The sequence below is a fragment of the Salmo trutta genome, chromosome 38 (assembly GCF_901001165.1).
Source record: "Salmo trutta chromosome 38, fSalTru1.1, whole genome shotgun sequence".
Lineage (NCBI taxonomy): Eukaryota > Metazoa > Chordata > Actinopteri > Salmoniformes > Salmonidae > Salmo > Salmo trutta.
In genome coordinates this window covers 23,437,403-23,454,430 of record NC_042994.1, presented here as the reverse complement: position 1 = coordinate 23,454,430, position 17,028 = coordinate 23,437,403, and the positions used below count along the sequence as shown (strand labels likewise).

The 17,028-nt window shown below is 38.9% G+C and overlaps 1 protein-coding gene across 2 annotated transcripts in view; it reads left to right on the top strand.

Moving 5' to 3' along the window:
* The first annotated feature begins 648 nt into the window (after positions 1 to 648).
* The window catches only part of LOC115178320 (adhesion G protein-coupled receptor E1), a 23,686-nt gene continuing 7,306 nt past the window's right edge, over positions 649 to 17,028 (top strand). Inside the window, exons 1-10 of one of the 2 annotated variants that reach the window (XM_029739458.1) lie at positions 649 to 921; positions 5,294 to 5,530; positions 5,717 to 5,839; positions 7,734 to 7,865; positions 13,369 to 13,412; positions 14,268 to 14,378; positions 14,507 to 14,660; positions 14,768 to 14,887; positions 15,132 to 15,334; positions 16,554 to 16,739. In XM_029739458.1, coding sequence (XP_029595318.1) covers positions 891 to 921; positions 5,294 to 5,530; positions 5,717 to 5,839; positions 7,734 to 7,865; positions 13,369 to 13,412; positions 14,268 to 14,378; positions 14,507 to 14,660; positions 14,768 to 14,887; positions 15,132 to 15,334; positions 16,554 to 16,739 — 1,341 coding nt within the window. In that variant the 5' untranslated portion in view covers positions 649 to 890. The remainder of the gene's footprint in view (positions 922 to 5,293; positions 5,531 to 5,716; positions 5,840 to 7,733; positions 7,866 to 13,368; positions 13,413 to 14,267; positions 14,379 to 14,506; positions 14,661 to 14,767; positions 14,888 to 15,131; positions 15,335 to 16,553; positions 16,740 to 17,028) is intronic. The other variant, XM_029739457.1, reaches the window with a different exon arrangement.

Sequence of the window (17,028 nt, the reverse complement as noted above, 5' to 3'; positions counted from 1 at the left end):
TGAGCATAGCCTTGCTGTTGCCGTGAGAAGACAGGCTACTGCCCACAAAATGAGGTGCACTTCCTAACCTCCTGCCAAATGTATGACCATATTAGAAACACATATTTCCCTCAGATTAAAGAGACCCACAAAGAATTTGAAAACAAATCCAATTTTGCTAAACTCCCATATCTAGTGGGTGAAATACCACAGTGTGCCATCACTGCAGCAAGATGTGTGACCTGTTGCTACAAGAAAATGGCAATCAGTGAAGAACAAACACCATTGTAAATACAACCCATATTTATGTTTATTTATTTTCCCTTTTGTACTTCAACTATTTTTACACCGTTACAGCACTGTATATAGACATAACATGACATTTGAAAGGTCTTTATTACTTTGTAACTTTTGTGAGTGTAGTGCTTCATGTTAATTTCTAATTGTTTATTTCAATTATGTTTATTATCTATTTCACTTGCTTTGGCAATGTTAAAATATGTTTTCCATGCCAATAAAGCCCTTTGAATTGAATTGAAAAATACGAGTGAAACAGAAAGGGCAAGAGAGAGATGAGGGTGAAAAAGAAGGGGAGTGTGAATCAGAGAGAAAGGGGTGGGCTCTAACAGAAAGAGAAAGGGAGAGAGGAGAACAAAATAGTAGTTTTTCCAACCACGAGGCTCACTGAGAGAGTCGCGCCAAAGGAGAGGGAAAATGTCATTGTCTTTTTCTTCTGTTCATGTTATCACCACGGATCACACGGAATAAAAACCTTGTTAAACTGGGATTTTCTTCAATCTGAATTTAACAGTAAAACAGATTTAATCTCAGACTGATTCTTCTTGTGGGACTAGTTTTATTAGGATCCTACTAGTTGTCTGGTGTGGATATAATACCAGTCTGTCTTTGAGATGGGGTCCAGAACTCTTCTACTTATTCTGGGTGAGTCTAACGTTCTATATCTTTGGAACTTGACTAGCTGTGTGTGTGTGTGTGTGTGTGTGTGTGTGTGTGTGTGTGTGTGTGTGTGTGTGTGTGTGTGTGTTTGTGTGTGTGTGTGTTTGTATGAACGGTATGTGGGCGAGAGAGTGACAAATAGAGAGAGAGGTGGTATTTCATAATTCATTGTCAGTTATTGTTAAAAGGCTACCGAATATTCCAACCATTTACCAACCATGGAAATAGTGTGAATGTTACAACCCTATCTTAGACTTGTATAAATAACATTATAGACAGTTTTAGTGTGTATAGACAGTTTTAGTGTGTATAGACAGTTTTAGTGTGTATAGACAGTCTTAGTGTTCATAGACAGTTTTAGTGTTTATAGACAGTTTTAGTGTGTATATTGTCACGTCCTGACCAGCAGAGGGAGTAATTGTATTAGTTTTGGTCAGGACGTGGCAGAGGGTTTGTGTTGTTTTCTACGTTCTGTCTAGTTTAGTTTTTCTATGTTTAGGTTTGGGTGTTGGACTCTCAATTGAAGGCAGGTGTTGCTAGTTGCCTCTGATTGAGAGTCCTATATATAGGTGTGTGTTTGGTTTGGGTTTTTGTGGGTAGTTGTATTTGCACTGCGTTATGTTAGCCTGCAAATCTGTTAGCTGTCGTTTATGTTTCTTGTTTTTCCCGTTACTCACTTTATATAATCAATTAAAGTATGAGTATTCCGGTACCCGCTGCGCCTTGATCTCATCACTTCAACGACACTTGTGACATGTATAGACAGTTTGTGTGTGTATAGAAAGTTTTAGTGTGTATAGACAGTTTTAGTGTGTATATAGACAGTTTTAGTGTGTATATAGACCGTTTTAGTGTGTATATAAACCGTTTTAGTGTGTATATAAACCGTTTTAGTGTGTATAGACAATTTTAGTGTGTATAGACAGTTTTAGTGTGTATAGACAGTTTTAGTGTGTATATAGACTGTTTTAGTGTGTATATAAACTGTTTTAGTGTGTATAGACAGTTTGTGTGTGTATAGACAGTTTTAGTGTGTATATAGACCGTTTTAGTGTGTATATAAACCGTTTTAGTGTGTATAGACAATTTTAGTGTGTATAGACAGTTTTAGTGTGTATAGACAGTTTTAGTGAGTATAGACAGTTTTAGTGTGTATTGACAGATTGGCAGTTCTCAGGGGTCAGCATGTGTTATTTTATACTAGGCTTTGTTATGTAGTTTTAATGTTATAATGTGTTCAGGTTAAGATAATATCTTAATATACGTTAGCCACTATGTTATGTTGTGCTATAAGTTAGTATATGTAATGTTATGTGTTACTGTATTTCAGGTAGTTATGTTATGGATGTTATGGATGTAGTTCTATGTTCAGGTAGTTATGTTATGGATGTAGTTCTATGTTCAGGTAGTTATGTTATGGATGTTATGGATGTAGTACTATGTTCAGGTAGTTAGTTATGTTATGTTATGGATGTTATGAACCACTACCACTAGTACTACCCCTCTACTACTACTACTACTAGTACTGCTACCGCTCTACTACTACCACTACTACTACTACTACTACTACCCCTCTGCTTCTACCACTACTACTACTACTACTACTACTACTGCTACTACTACTACTACTACTACTACTACTACCCCTCTAGAACCAGTAAGTGATGATACAAACATTGTAACAAACAATGAGCTGGTGATTCTACACCTGCATTGCTTGCTGTTTGGGGTTTTAGGCTGGGTTTCTGTACAGCACTTTGAGATATCAGCTGATGTAAGAAGGGCTATATAAATACATTTGATTTGATTTGATTTGATTGGCATTTCTGAAGTTTTATTTTTATTTGACCTTTATTTAACCAGGTAGGCCAGTTGAGAACAAGTTCTCATTTACAACTGCGACCTGGCCAAGATAAAGCAAAGCAGTGCGACAAAAACAACAACACAGAGTTATACATAAACAAACGTATGGTCAATAACACAATAGAAAAGTCTATGTACAGTGTGTGCAAATGTAGAGAGGTAGGCAATAAATAGGCCATAGATGCGAAATAATTACAGTTTAGCGTTAACACTGGAGTGATAGACGTGCAGATTATAATGTGAAAGTAGAGATACTGGGGTGCAAAAGAGCAAGAAGATAACTAATATATGAGGATGAGGTAGTTGGGTGTGCTATTTACAGATGGGCTGTGTACAGGTACAGTGATCGGTAAGCTGCTCTGACAGCTGATGCTTAAAGTTAGAGAGGGAGATATAAGTCTCCAGCTTCAGTGATTTTTGCAATTCGTTCCAGTCATTGGCAGCAGAGAACTAGAAGGAAAGGCGGCCAAAGGAAGTGTTGGCTTTGGGGATTAAGACAACGATGTAATAATTCCATGCAGAAGCATTTTGAAAATAAAGAAATTCGATGGACCAGCGTCATAGACGCGGTAAAGGAGTCAGTGGAACGCAAACCGTTCCATCAACCAGATTGGCAAACATTCAACAAATCTTACTCAGATTTTTACCTCAACATAGTGTGACATACACATGTAAACAATAGCCTAAATGTAGGCAAATTTTGGTGGCGGGCAATGAGGAGATTCAGATCCCCACGGCCCTTTCCCATACGCGTTTCCGTGGTAATTCCATTGTTTTGGTCGAGTTCCATTGACCTATTTACCGCAGCCATAAAGCCCCACAGTGGAGGTGTCATAATACCCATTAAACCTAGGGGTCAAACAGGGAAATGGTTCCAATAATTTTTCCACCACACATTTTTCCCATAGGGGATTTTAGAAAAACTTAAAATAAGGGCTGTGTTTCATGTAAGCAGATTCAAAATGGTTCAAAATGCTAATTAGCATCAATGTAAACATCAAAGCTACAAATCCCTGCAAGCTTCTGCACGTCATCTCTAGCTAACACCTTTGCTAACAGTTATTGTGTCAATTTAAAACTTGCACAAGACAGTTCACGCAATGTCAATTTAAATACATTTATCCAATTTATTCATTACTTTATTTAGCTAACATTAGATAGCTAATCCAGAGATTCTTACCGTTGCCTCAAAGTCTAATGGGAGTTATGACTCATACTGTGGCACTCTGTTGATGGATTCTGTAGGATTAGAAATCGTGACTAGTGGTCGGGAAATCCACTAATAAAGTGGCTGTAGATAAAACAAATTAAACATCTAAATGAATAGAGTGACAGTAAAGCAGTTATGCTATGTTTTCGCTAACTAGTTAGCTGAAGTTCACAAGGATTGTGTTCGTTTTTCACTTTGATGGCAAACTTTCTGTACTGCTAACATTCACTCCCAGTCATTCTGAATGCGGAGGCTGGTCGCTTCTTAAATAGTGGCGCAAAGAGTTCTGGGATATTAAAATCCTTTAGTTTAACCTGTATATTCTGAATCCAGGCATGGGTCTAGGTTAGGACAATGTAATAATTCCATGAAGAAGCAAAAAAATTGAATTGGACCAGCACCATTGCTGATTCTACAAGATTATCATTGAAAACTTGACCAGCGGTCGGGACATCAAGTAATAAAGTGGCTGTAGATCATTTGAAAAACGTTTAAATAAGTGCTATGTGTTCGCTGAGTAGTTAGCTGAAATTCACTATGATTGTGTTACATTTTTACTTTGATGGCAAACTTTCTTTACTACTGACAATCACTTCCAGTCATTTTTGCTCCGGTGCTGGATCAATGAATGTGTTTATTTTCGACAGCTCCGCATGGAATTATTACGTTGTCTTAACCTGTATTTCTTCGACCTACAGTAGGCATGAGTACACTCAAAATGGCTGGCAGTCCACCCATTATGTTATCCTTGACTTGGAATGGGGACATCCGTTCTATTCATTCTAGTTCTAAGGTCAATACTCCCAAAGGCACCCTGAAAGTAGCTGAATTTGTAGCTAGATTTTACTGATAAAAGTTTCTGGATGGTTCTGAAAACTTGCTAAACATAGCGACAAAGTCACTTTTATTGACAAAACTGGTATGATCTGATACAAAAGTATTGATGTTTCTATCAAAGTAAAAATATCATGTGATTGATGACGTTTGAAGCTTTGGACGTCACACAACCGTCAAAGACAGTACAGTGTGAAGGCTGAAATTGCTTCTCCAATAGAAATCCCTGATCGCACTTGTAGGCAGTGAATCATTTTTAACTTCTCTTATTGACTTCTCAAACCCTAAACTCTGGCCTGATCTGCTTGGTCTATTTTGCCGTGATTGGGAGTCCCATAGGGCAGAGCACAATTGGCCCCAAAGGCTTCAGAAAGCCTCCCATCGGTAGTTGTTTGGTTAAGTAATACCCTCGCACTCTCTGTCTCTCTCTCCCTTTCTCTCTCCGCACAGGCCTTCATTTCACTCTACTGGGGAACCTAGAGGCCAAAGGTTGTGACCCTGGCTTCTTAGCCAAAGGGAGGCAACAATGTGATGATATAGATGAGTGTAAAGAGTGGGACAGTACCCCACCCTGTGGAAGTAATGCCACGTGTTACAACACATATGGAAGCTTCTACTGTCACTGTCTACCTGGGTTCGTATCCACAACGACTTTCAAGTTTACTCCTCTCACTGGGGAGTGTAAGGGTGAGTATTCAAATGTCTGAGTGTGTGTGTGTGTGAGTGTGTATGTGTGAATGCTACATGTCAAGGGAATTAAACATTGCTTTGGCTCCTATCTCCTTATTTCCTCTGTTCAGGAAGTTGTCCAATAGAAAAGTGTTTTTGTTGCAAAACGTTTTGAACACACCCCACGTTTCCTTCTCTCGTCAGACCTCAATGAGTGCCTGGAGAAACAACAGGTTTGTGGCAGCAACACCATTTGCCTCAACACCATCGGGAGCTACAACTGCCCGTGCCAAACTGGTTTCATAGTCTCTACTGGACGCTGTGCAGGTGAGTCCAACAAGAGAGCATCATTGTGTGTGTGTGTGTGTGTGTGTGTGTGTGTGTGTGTGTGTGTGTGTGTGTGTGTGTGTGTGTGTGTATCCACTACAGATAAGGATGAGTGTGTGTATTTGTGCATCCATGTCAGTGTGTGTGTGTGTGTGTGTGTGTGTGTGTGTGTGTGTGTGTGTGTGTGTGTGTGTGTGTGTGTGTGTGTGTGTGTGTGTGTGTGTGTGTGAGATGCGAGGATCTCAGCTTAGCTTGTATGTGTGTGTGTGGATTCCCCCGGTGTGCGGCGCTCTGGGCATGTGCACAAACACACCTGGCCGATACACCTGCACCTGTCCGTCAGGGCTCAGTAACCACGGCAACAACACTGCCCACGTGAGTTGGCCGAGGCCACGCAAGCTCTGACCTCTTACCCATGAACTCTGACCTCTGACTTCGACCCCGTGACCCTCACTCTTTGAAGACACCTGTCAGATTTCACAACGCCTGGATACTATGTTTAACACCTCAGTTAACCACGTCACAGGATATAGCAGCAATTTGATGCCTGGATAGGTGTTTAACACATCAGTTAACCTCATCACAGGATATAGCAGCAATATGATGCCTGGATAGGTGTTTAACACATCAGTTAACCTCGTCACAGGATATAGCAGCAATTCGATGCCTGGATAGGTGTTTAACACATCAGTTACATTTACATTTTTACATTTTAGTCATTTAGCAGACGCTCTTATCCAGAGCGACTTACAGTAGTGAATGCATACATTTCATACAATTTCATACATTTCATACATTTTTTTTCCTGTGCTGGCCCCCCGTTGGAATCAAACCCACAACCCTGGTGTTGCAAACACCATGCTCTACCAACTGAGCTACAGGGAAGGCAGTTAACCCCGTCACAGGATATAGCAGCAATTTGATGCCCGACTGCAGAGTTGATGACGTGGCATGCAGCCATTGGTGCAATGTAATAATTACAATTTAGTCAGCTTGGAATGCGACCACGTAAATCAGTGGATTTCAAGCCTCTCCTCCGGGATCCAAATCCTTCCATGTATTGTAACTATTCCACAGCTAGTACACCTTTTTCAACTAATCCTAAAGCCCTTGACTAGGTGAATCAGGTGAATCAGGTGAGCTAGTTCAGGGCTACAACAAAGTGGTGAAATGTCTGGGTGTCCCAGAGGAGAGGTTTGAAAACCACTGACTTAAATGCACCTTAACCTGATTGAAATGCGACCCCCACACAGACTTGCATGCAGCAGAACTGAGACTGTCTGAATGGCTTACTCCCTCTAGATAATCTCGCTCTCTCTCTTTCTCTCACTTTCTTTTTTCTCCCTCTATTTCTCTCTCATTCTCTGTCTCTTTCCATAATTTTCCTCCTATTTTTCCTCTTCCTCCTCATCATCAGCTATCTGAGCAGCTAAACGATCGCTGCAGCTGTACACAGCCCATCTGTAAATAGCCCATCCAATCTCCCTACCTCATCCCCGTATTGTTTTTATTTACTTTTCTGCTCTTTTGCACACCAGTATTTCTACTTCCACATCATCTGCACATCTATCACTCCAGTGTTAATTTGCTAAATTGTAATTACTTTGCTACTATGGCCTATTTATTGCCATACCTCCTCACTCCATTTGCAATCACTGTATATAGACTTTTCTATTGTGTTATTGACTGTACGTTTGTTTATTCCACGTGTAACTCTGTGTTGTTGTCTGTGTCACACTGCTTTGCTTTATATTGGCCAGGTCGTGGTTGTAAATTAGAACTTGTTCTCAACTGGCCTACCTGATTAAAAAAAGGTGAAATATATTTTTTTTTAAAAGTCATCATTATCCCTTCCCCCTACACTCATGTCTCTTTTTATCTCTCTCTCCCTCAGACATAGATGAGTGTAATGAGATCGCTGGTATCTGTGGAGTGGGCGGGGACTGCCAGAACCAGAAAGGAAGCTACAGTTGCCTCTGTCACCCTGGATACAGTAACTACGACAACAAACAGGCTCAGTGCTCAGGTGATTGCAGAATCTGGTACTATGACGCATTGCTTCCCACGACACGATACAATACAATACGATAACTTTGTCTCTTAGAAGAGGCATGACCTGGATTGGAAATATAACTAGGCTCCTATTTTAACAGTCCTAAACTACAGCTATATCTAACATAACATAACATACACTACATGACAAAAAGTATGTGGACACCTTCTCGTCGAACATCTGTTTCCAAATTCATGGGCATTAATATGGAGTTGGTCCCCCCTTTGCTGCTATAACAGCCTCCTCCTCTTCTGGGAAAGCTTTTCACTAGATGATGGAACATTGCTGTGGAGACTTGCTACCATTCAGCCACAAGAGCATTAGTGAGGTCGGGCACTGATGTTGGGCGATTAGGCCTGGCTCACAGTCAGCATTCCAATTTATCCCAAAGGTGTATGATAGGGTTGAGGTCGGGGCTCTGTGCAGGCCACTCAACATCTTCCACACCGATTTCGACAAACCATTTCTGTATGGACCTCGCTTTGCTGTAACAGGAAATGGCCTTCCTCAGACGGTTGCCACAAAGTTGGAAGCACAGAATTGTCTAGAATGCAATTATATGCTGTAGCTTTCAGCTTTCCCTTCACTGGAACTAAGGGACCTAGCCCTAACCATGAAAAACAGCCCCAGATCATTATTCCTCCTCAACCAAACTTTACACTTGGCACTATGCATTCTGGCATGTAGCGGTCATCTGCCAAACACAGATTAGTCCGTTGGACTGCCAGATGGTGAAGCATGATCCATCACTCCAGAGAACGCGCTTCCACTGCTCCAATGGCGGTGAGCTTTACACCACACCAGCCGATGCTTGGTATTGCGCATGGTGATCTTAGGCTTGTGTGCGGCTGCTCGTCCATGGAAACCCATTTCATGAAGTTCCCGACGAACAGTTCTTGTGCTGACGTTGCTTCAAGAGCCCGTTTTTAACTCGGTAATGAGTCTTACAACTGAGGACAGACAAATTTTACGCATTATGCACTTCAGCACTCGACGGTCCCATTCTGTGAGTTTGTGTGGCCTACCACTTCGCAGCTTAATTGTTGTTGCTTCTAGATGTTTCCCCTTCACAATAGCAGCACTTACAAATGACCAGGGCAGCTCTCGAATGACAGACATTTTACGAACTGACTTGTTGGAAAGGTGGCATCCTATAACGGTTCCACGTTGAATGTCAATGAGCTCTTCAGTAAGACCATTCTACTGCCAATGTTTGGCTATGGAGAATGCATGGCTGTGTGTAATTTGAAGGGGTGTCCACATACTTTTGTATACAGTGGGGGAAAAAAGTATTTGATCCCCTGCTGATTTTGTACGTTTGCCCACTTACAAAGAAATGATCAGTCTATAATTTTAATAGTAGGTTTATTTGAACAGTGAGAGACAGAATAACAACAACAAAAAATCCAGAAAAACACATGTCAAAAATGTTATAAAATGATTTGCATTTTAATGAGGGAAATAAGTATTTGACCCCTCTGAAAAACATGACTTAGTACTTGGTGGCAAAACCCTTGTTGGCAATCACAGAGGTCAGACGTTTCTTGTAGTTGGCCACCAGGTTTGCACACATCTCAGGAGGGATTTTGTCCCACTCCTCTTTGCAGATCTTCTCCAAGTCATTAAGGTTTCAAGGCTGACGTTTGGCAACTCGAAACTTCAGCTCCCTCCACAGATTTTCTATGGGATTAAGGTCTGGAGACTGGCTAGGCCACTCCAGGACCTTAATGTGCTTCTTCTTGAGCCACTCCTTTGTTGCCTTGGCCGTGTGTTTTGGGTCATTGTCATGCTGGAATACCCATCCACGACCCATTTGCAATGCCCTGGCTGAGGGAAGGAGGTTTTCACCCAAGATTTGACGGTACATGGCCCCGCCCGTCGTCCCTTTGATGCGGTGAAGTTGTCCTGTCCCCTTAGCAGAAAAACACACACAAAGCATAATGTTTCCACCTCCATGTTTGACGGTGGAGATGGTGTTCTTGGGGTCATAGGCAGCATTCCTCCTCCTCCAAACACGGCGAGTTGAGTTAATGTCAAAGAGCTACATTTTGGTCTCATCTGACCACAACACTTTCACCAGTTGTCCTCTGAGTCGTTCAGATGTTCATTGGCAGACTTCAGACGGGCCTGTATATGTATTCTTGAGCAGGGGGACCTTGCGGGCGCTGCAGGATTTCAGTCCTTCACGGCGTAGTGTGTTACCAATTGTTTTCTTGGTGACTATGGTCCCAGCTGCCTTGAGATCATTGACAAGATCCTCCCGTGTAGTTCTGGGCTGATTCCTCACCGTTCTCATGATCATTGCAACTCCACGAGGTGAGATCTTGCATGGAGCCCCAGGCCGAGGGATATTGACAGTTCTTTTGTGTTTCTTCCATTTGCGAATAATCGCACCAAATGTTGTCACCTTCTCACCAAGCTGCTTGGCGATGGTCTTGTAGCCCATTCCAGCCTTGTGTAGGTCTACAATCTTGTCCCTGACATCCTTGGAGAGCTCTTTGGTCTTGGCCATGGTGGAGAGTTTGGTATCAGATTGATTGATTGCTTCTGTGGACAGGTGTCTTTTTTACAGGTAACAAGCTGCGGTTAGGAGCACTCCCTTTAAGAGTGTGCTCCTAATCTCAGCTCGTTACCTGTATAAAAGACACCTGGGTGCCAGAAATCTTTCTGATTGAGAGGGGGTCAAATATTTATTTCCCTCATTCAAATGCAAATCAATTTATAACATTTTTGACATGCGTTTCTCTGGATATTTTTGTTTTTATTCTGTCTCTCACTGTTCAAATAAACCTACCATTAAAATTATAGACTGATCCTTTCTTTGTCAGTGGGCAAATGTACAAAATCAGCAGGGGATCAAATACTTTTTTCCCCCACTGTATATAGTGTAGCGTAACATAACATAATATAACATAATATAACATATTATAACATAACATAATACAACATATTGCAACATAACATAATATAACATAATTTAACATAATATAACATAACATAATATAACATAATATAACATAACATAATACAACATAACATATTATAACGTAACATAATATAACATAACATAATATAACATAACAAAACATAATATAACATAATATAACGTATTATAACATAACATAATACAACATATTGGAACAAAACATAATATAACGTAATATAACATAACATAGCATAACATAATATAACATAATATAACATATCATAACATACATACATACTATAACATAATATAACAAAACATAATATAACATAACATAATATAATATAACATAATATAACATGTTATAACATAACATAATATAACATAACATAATATAACATAATATAACATAATTTAACATACCATAATATAACATAATACAACAAAACATAATATAATATACCATTTTATAACATATATGACATAACATAATATAACATAACATAATGTAACATAACATAACATAATATAACATACCATAATATAACATAATGTAACATAATATGACATAACATAATATAACAAAACATAACATAATATAACAAAACTTAATATAACATAACATTAAATAATATAACATATTATAACATAACATAATATAACATAATATAACATATTTTAACATAATATAATATAAAATAATATAACATAATATAACATAAAATAATATAAAATAATATAACATAATATAACATAACAAAACATAATATAACAGAATATAACATAACATAGTATAACATAACATAACATAACATTATATAACATAATGTAACATAAGATAATATAACGTAACATAATATAACATAATATAGCATAATATAACATAATATAACAAAACATAATATAACATAACATAATATAACATATTATAACATAACATAATACAACATATTGCAACATAACACAATTTAACATAATATAACATACCATAATATAACATAATATAACATAACATAATATAACATAACAAAACATAATATAACATAATATAATGTATTATAACATAACATAATACAACATATTGGAACAAAACATAATATAACGTAATATAACATAACATAGAATAATATAACATAATATAACATAACATAATATAACATATCATAACATACATATTATAACATAATATAACATAACAAAACATAATATAATATAACATAATATAACATATTATAACATAACATAATATAACATAACATAATATAAAATAATATAACATAATTTAACATACCATAATATAACAAAACATAATATAACATACCATTTTATAACATATATGACATAACATAATATAACATAACATAACATTACATAATATAACATACCATAATATAACATAATATGACATAACATAATATAACAAAACATAACATAATATAACAAAACATAATATAACATAACATGAAATAATATAACATATTATAACGTAACATAATATAACATAATATAACATATTATAACATAATATAACATAAAATAATATAACATAATATAATATAACATAATATAAGATAACATTATATAACATAATATTACATAACATTATATAATATAAAATAACATAAATAATGTAATATAACATAACATAACATAATATAACATAATCTAACATAATATAATGTAACATAATATGATCAAACATAATATAACATAATATAACATAATATAATATAACATAATATAACATAATATAGCATCATCTAACATAATATAACATAATATAGCATAATCTTACATAAATTAACATAATCTAACATAATATAATATAATCTAGCATAATATAACATAATCTAACATAATATAACATAATCTAACATAATACAACATAACATAATGTAACATATGCTTATCTAGCAGACGCTTTGATTCAAAAAATGATTTACAACAGTGAGTGGATACTTTTTGTTATGGCTGGCTGCATATTACAGTAAGGTCTGTCCTTCTGTTGTTGTAGGTAGTGTTATTACAGAGACTCTCTGTTCCACTGGTAGCTTCCTCTTCCTAGCATTGCTTCCCAAATGACACTCTATTCCCTATACTACATTAGACCAGGGCCCATAGTGCACTGTATAATAGGGTGTCATTTGGGATGCGTGCTAGGATGGTTACCATGGCAACATTTCAGCACTGGTGTGCTGTGGGTTTCTGGGTGTTTCAATCTCCACCTCAACTTCCTCTCTGTCTCATGTCTTCATTTGTATCTTAGTTAGTTGGTATCTGATGGTAAACATGGTTACCCATGGCAACAACTTGGATCTACTATGAGCATGATAAGGATGTGACAGTTTTCATTTGTATGTGTTGTGTTGTTGTGCAGGTGGTGTGTTGTGTTTTGGTGATGTGTTGTTGTGCTGGTGTGTCGTGTTGTGGTGTGTTATGGTGTTGTGTTGTGTTGTGTTTTTGTGCAGGTGTGATGGGTGTGTTTTGTAATATGTTTGTGTTGTGCTGTGTCGATCCCGGTGTGACAGTAGTGTTTTGTGTTTCCTTTAGTACTGACCTGTGACCAGTTCAAAGCAGATGAGACTCCTGGACAGGTGAGTTTTACAGTACCTGGACCTGATGAGTCTTTATACAGCAGATGAACCCATAGACATAGAATCTCTAATTATGGCATCATTGACTTGAATGGGGAGGCCCGTTCTACTTATTCTAGATCTTTAGCTGAACCATCTTTGAATGGGGAGGCCCGTTCTACTTATTCTAGATCTTTAGCTGAACCATCTTTGAATGGGGAGGCCTGTTCTACTTATTCTAGATCTTTAGTTGAACCATCTTTGAATGGGGAGGCCCGTTCTACTTATTCTAGATCTTTAGTTGAACCATGTTTGAATGGGGAGGCCCGTCACACTTATTCTAGATCTTTAGCTGAACCATCTTTGAATGGGGAGGCCCGTTCTACTTATTCTAGATCTTTAGTTGAACCATCTTTGAATGGGGAGGCCCATTCTACTTATTCTAGATCTTTAGTTGAACCATGTTTGAATGGGGAGGCCCGTTCTACTTATTCTAGATCTTTAGTTGAACCATCTTTGAATGGGGAGGCCCGTTCTACTCATTCTAGATCTTTAGCTGAACCATCTTTGAATGGGGAGGCCCGTTCTACTTATTCTAGATCCTTAGTTGAACCATGTTTGAATGGGGAGGCCCGTAGACCCATAGACATAGAATCTCCATTATGGCATCATTAACTTGAATGGGGAGGCCCGTTCTCTCTCTCTCTCTCTCTCTCTCTCTCTCTCTCTCTCTCTCTCTCTCTCTCTCTCTCTCAAGGACCACTTTGGAAACAAGTGTTTTAATTAATACTTTTAAGTGCTATCTTCTGGGAAAACAATATATGTCTTAAAATATACGTTTTTACCCACAATAAGTAAATTAAATTCTCCTCTCAGACAGTCCCAGGTTTAGCTGGTCTCCTGTCTCTGATGAGGAACAGCTGTCTGGCGTTAAGTAACTCTGGGGACGCAGTCGGAGGGAGACTGACTGGAGAGATCCTACTGGAGGTTAACACAGACACACACACACACACACACACACACACACACACACACACACACACACACACACACACACACACACACACACACACATCACTCAATACCTGTTTCCTGTTTCTACTTCCTGTGTGTAGAATGTCTATACAGAGATGGACAGCTTCCTGTCTCAAGGTATCCTAAGCAACAGCCGGGAGGTGAGTGGGTTGCTAGGCACCGTGGAAGACGCCATGAGGCTCATCGGGCCGCAGCTCAGAGACACCCACACCACCATGGAGACAGACCACACAGGTAACACACACACACACACACACACACACACACACACACACACACACACACACACACACACACACACACACATTCTCCTTTTTCTTACTCCTTGTCCTTGTACATAGCGACTGAGCTTGCAGTGAGGAGGGGACAGACTCCGCCCACTGGGCTTATCAGCCTGGCCAATGACAACGCTCGACTGGACACCAGCTGGGAGACAGCCACCGGCAATGGGACATACCCAGGTAGGCTACTCTTCATCATCAGCATCATCATCATCATCACCATCATCTCTATAACTAAGTACTCTAACATTTAGTACCATTAACATTCCAAAACGTCCCATGTTGCCCAGAAATCCTGGATTCCGGATTTCATGTTCATTCCCTCTTTATTCCAGGAATCTACTAACCAGGAAACCTGAAAAACCTGGGAATTTTGGGAAGTTACAAGAAATTCTAGTGACTTGTTTCTTTCTGTGCTTCCCAGGTTTCGCTCTGGCTGGGTTGGTGTGTTACAAGACAGTGGAGAGATCTGTCAACAACTCCTTCCAGTACCTCACAGACACAGACACAGACACAGCATCAAAGCCTAGTTACCAGATTAGTTCCAAGGTGGTAACAGCTCTCGTCAGTAACCCAGCAACAGAACACCTCAACCAGCCTGTCATCCTCACCTTCAAACATCTACAGGTATCATTTAATAATATTATAATAGCTGACGTTAATATATGATGTATGTAAATATTATAGCATATATTAATCGTACATCTACAGCCAGGACTTGTTTCATATACATTTTCAATTACTAGCTAGATTATACAGTGCTGTGAAAAAGTATTGGCCCCATTTTTAATTTTGTCTACTTTTGCGTATTTTTGATACTGAATGTTATCAGATCTTCAACCAAAACCAAATATTAGATATCACTCAATTCCCTGTGTGAAAAAGTAATTGCCCCTTACACTCAATAACTGGTTGTGCCACATTTAACTGCAATGACTGCAACCAAATGCTTCCTGTAGTTGTTGATCTGTCTCTCACATCGCTGTGGAGGAACTCTGGACCACTCTTGCATGCAGAATTGCTTTAACTCAGTGACATTTGTGGGTTTTCAAGCATTAACTTCTCTTTTCAAGTCCTGCCACATCATCTCAATTGGGATTAGGACTGGACATTGACTAGGCCATTCCAAAACTTCACATTTGTTGCTTTTTAGCCATTTTCATGTAGATTTAATTGTGTGTTTTGAATCATTGTCTTGCTGCATGACCCAGCTGCACTTCAGCTTCAGCTCACAGACAGATGGCCTGACATTCTCCTGTAGAATTATCTGATACAGAGCAGAATTCATGGTTCCTTCTATTAAGGCAAGTCGTCCAGGTCCTGAGGCAGCAAAGCATCCCCAAACCATCACACTACCACCACCGCGCTTGACCGTTGGTATGAGGTTCTTACTGTAGAACACAGTGTTTGGTTCCTCCCAGAGGACCACACAACACGCCGTCGCGGGACTCCAAGTTTACTTTGATATGATGGTTATTATATCAATATTTGTGTATAAAAGCATTTCCACGTAATTAGTTTGGTCAACAGTTGGAAAGTTTACCACCGAATGTTCTGTTTCCATCAGGCCTGTCATGACATTTTATATCCCACATGTACTTTTCTCGCCTAAAAAGGTTGGATGGAAACCTGATCACAGACGATGTCCTAACAGATAAAAATGTTGTTTTGCTCTTGCTGCCTCCTGAAATCAAGAAACAGTAAGAGGGACTTAGCCAATGTTTCATCCTCCTGTCTCTCTCTCTCCTCTTTCTCACTCTCTCCCTCTTTCTCTCTCTCTTGCTCTCTCTCTCTGTCTCTGTCTCCATCGCTGTCTCTCTCTCTCTCTCTCGCTTTCCCACCCCAGGTGAGGGCGGAGTCATCAGAAATGATCTATACCTGTGTGTTCTGGTCGGAGGGGCGTGTCCATGAAGAGGGAGGGGCGTGGTCAAGGCGTGGCTGTACCAAAGTCACGTCTAACGCTACACACACCGTGTGTTCCTGTACCCACCTTAGCAGCTTTGCTGTTCTCATGGCCCTCTACCCTGTAAAGGTACACACACACACACACACACACAATGAGTTAAAGGCTGTGTTGTTGCAAGTTGACACATGTTATCCAACTGAGGCTTTATTCGCATGGATAGATAATAAATACAAGTGAAATAAACAATACAAAATATACAGTAAACATTACACAAAAGTTAAACATTTCATATTATGTCTAAATACAGTGTTATAACGATGTGCAAATAGTAAAGTACAAAAGGGAAACTAAATAAACAAATAATGTTCTTTACTGGTTGCCCTTTTGTTGTGGCAACAGGTCTTGCTGCTGTGAT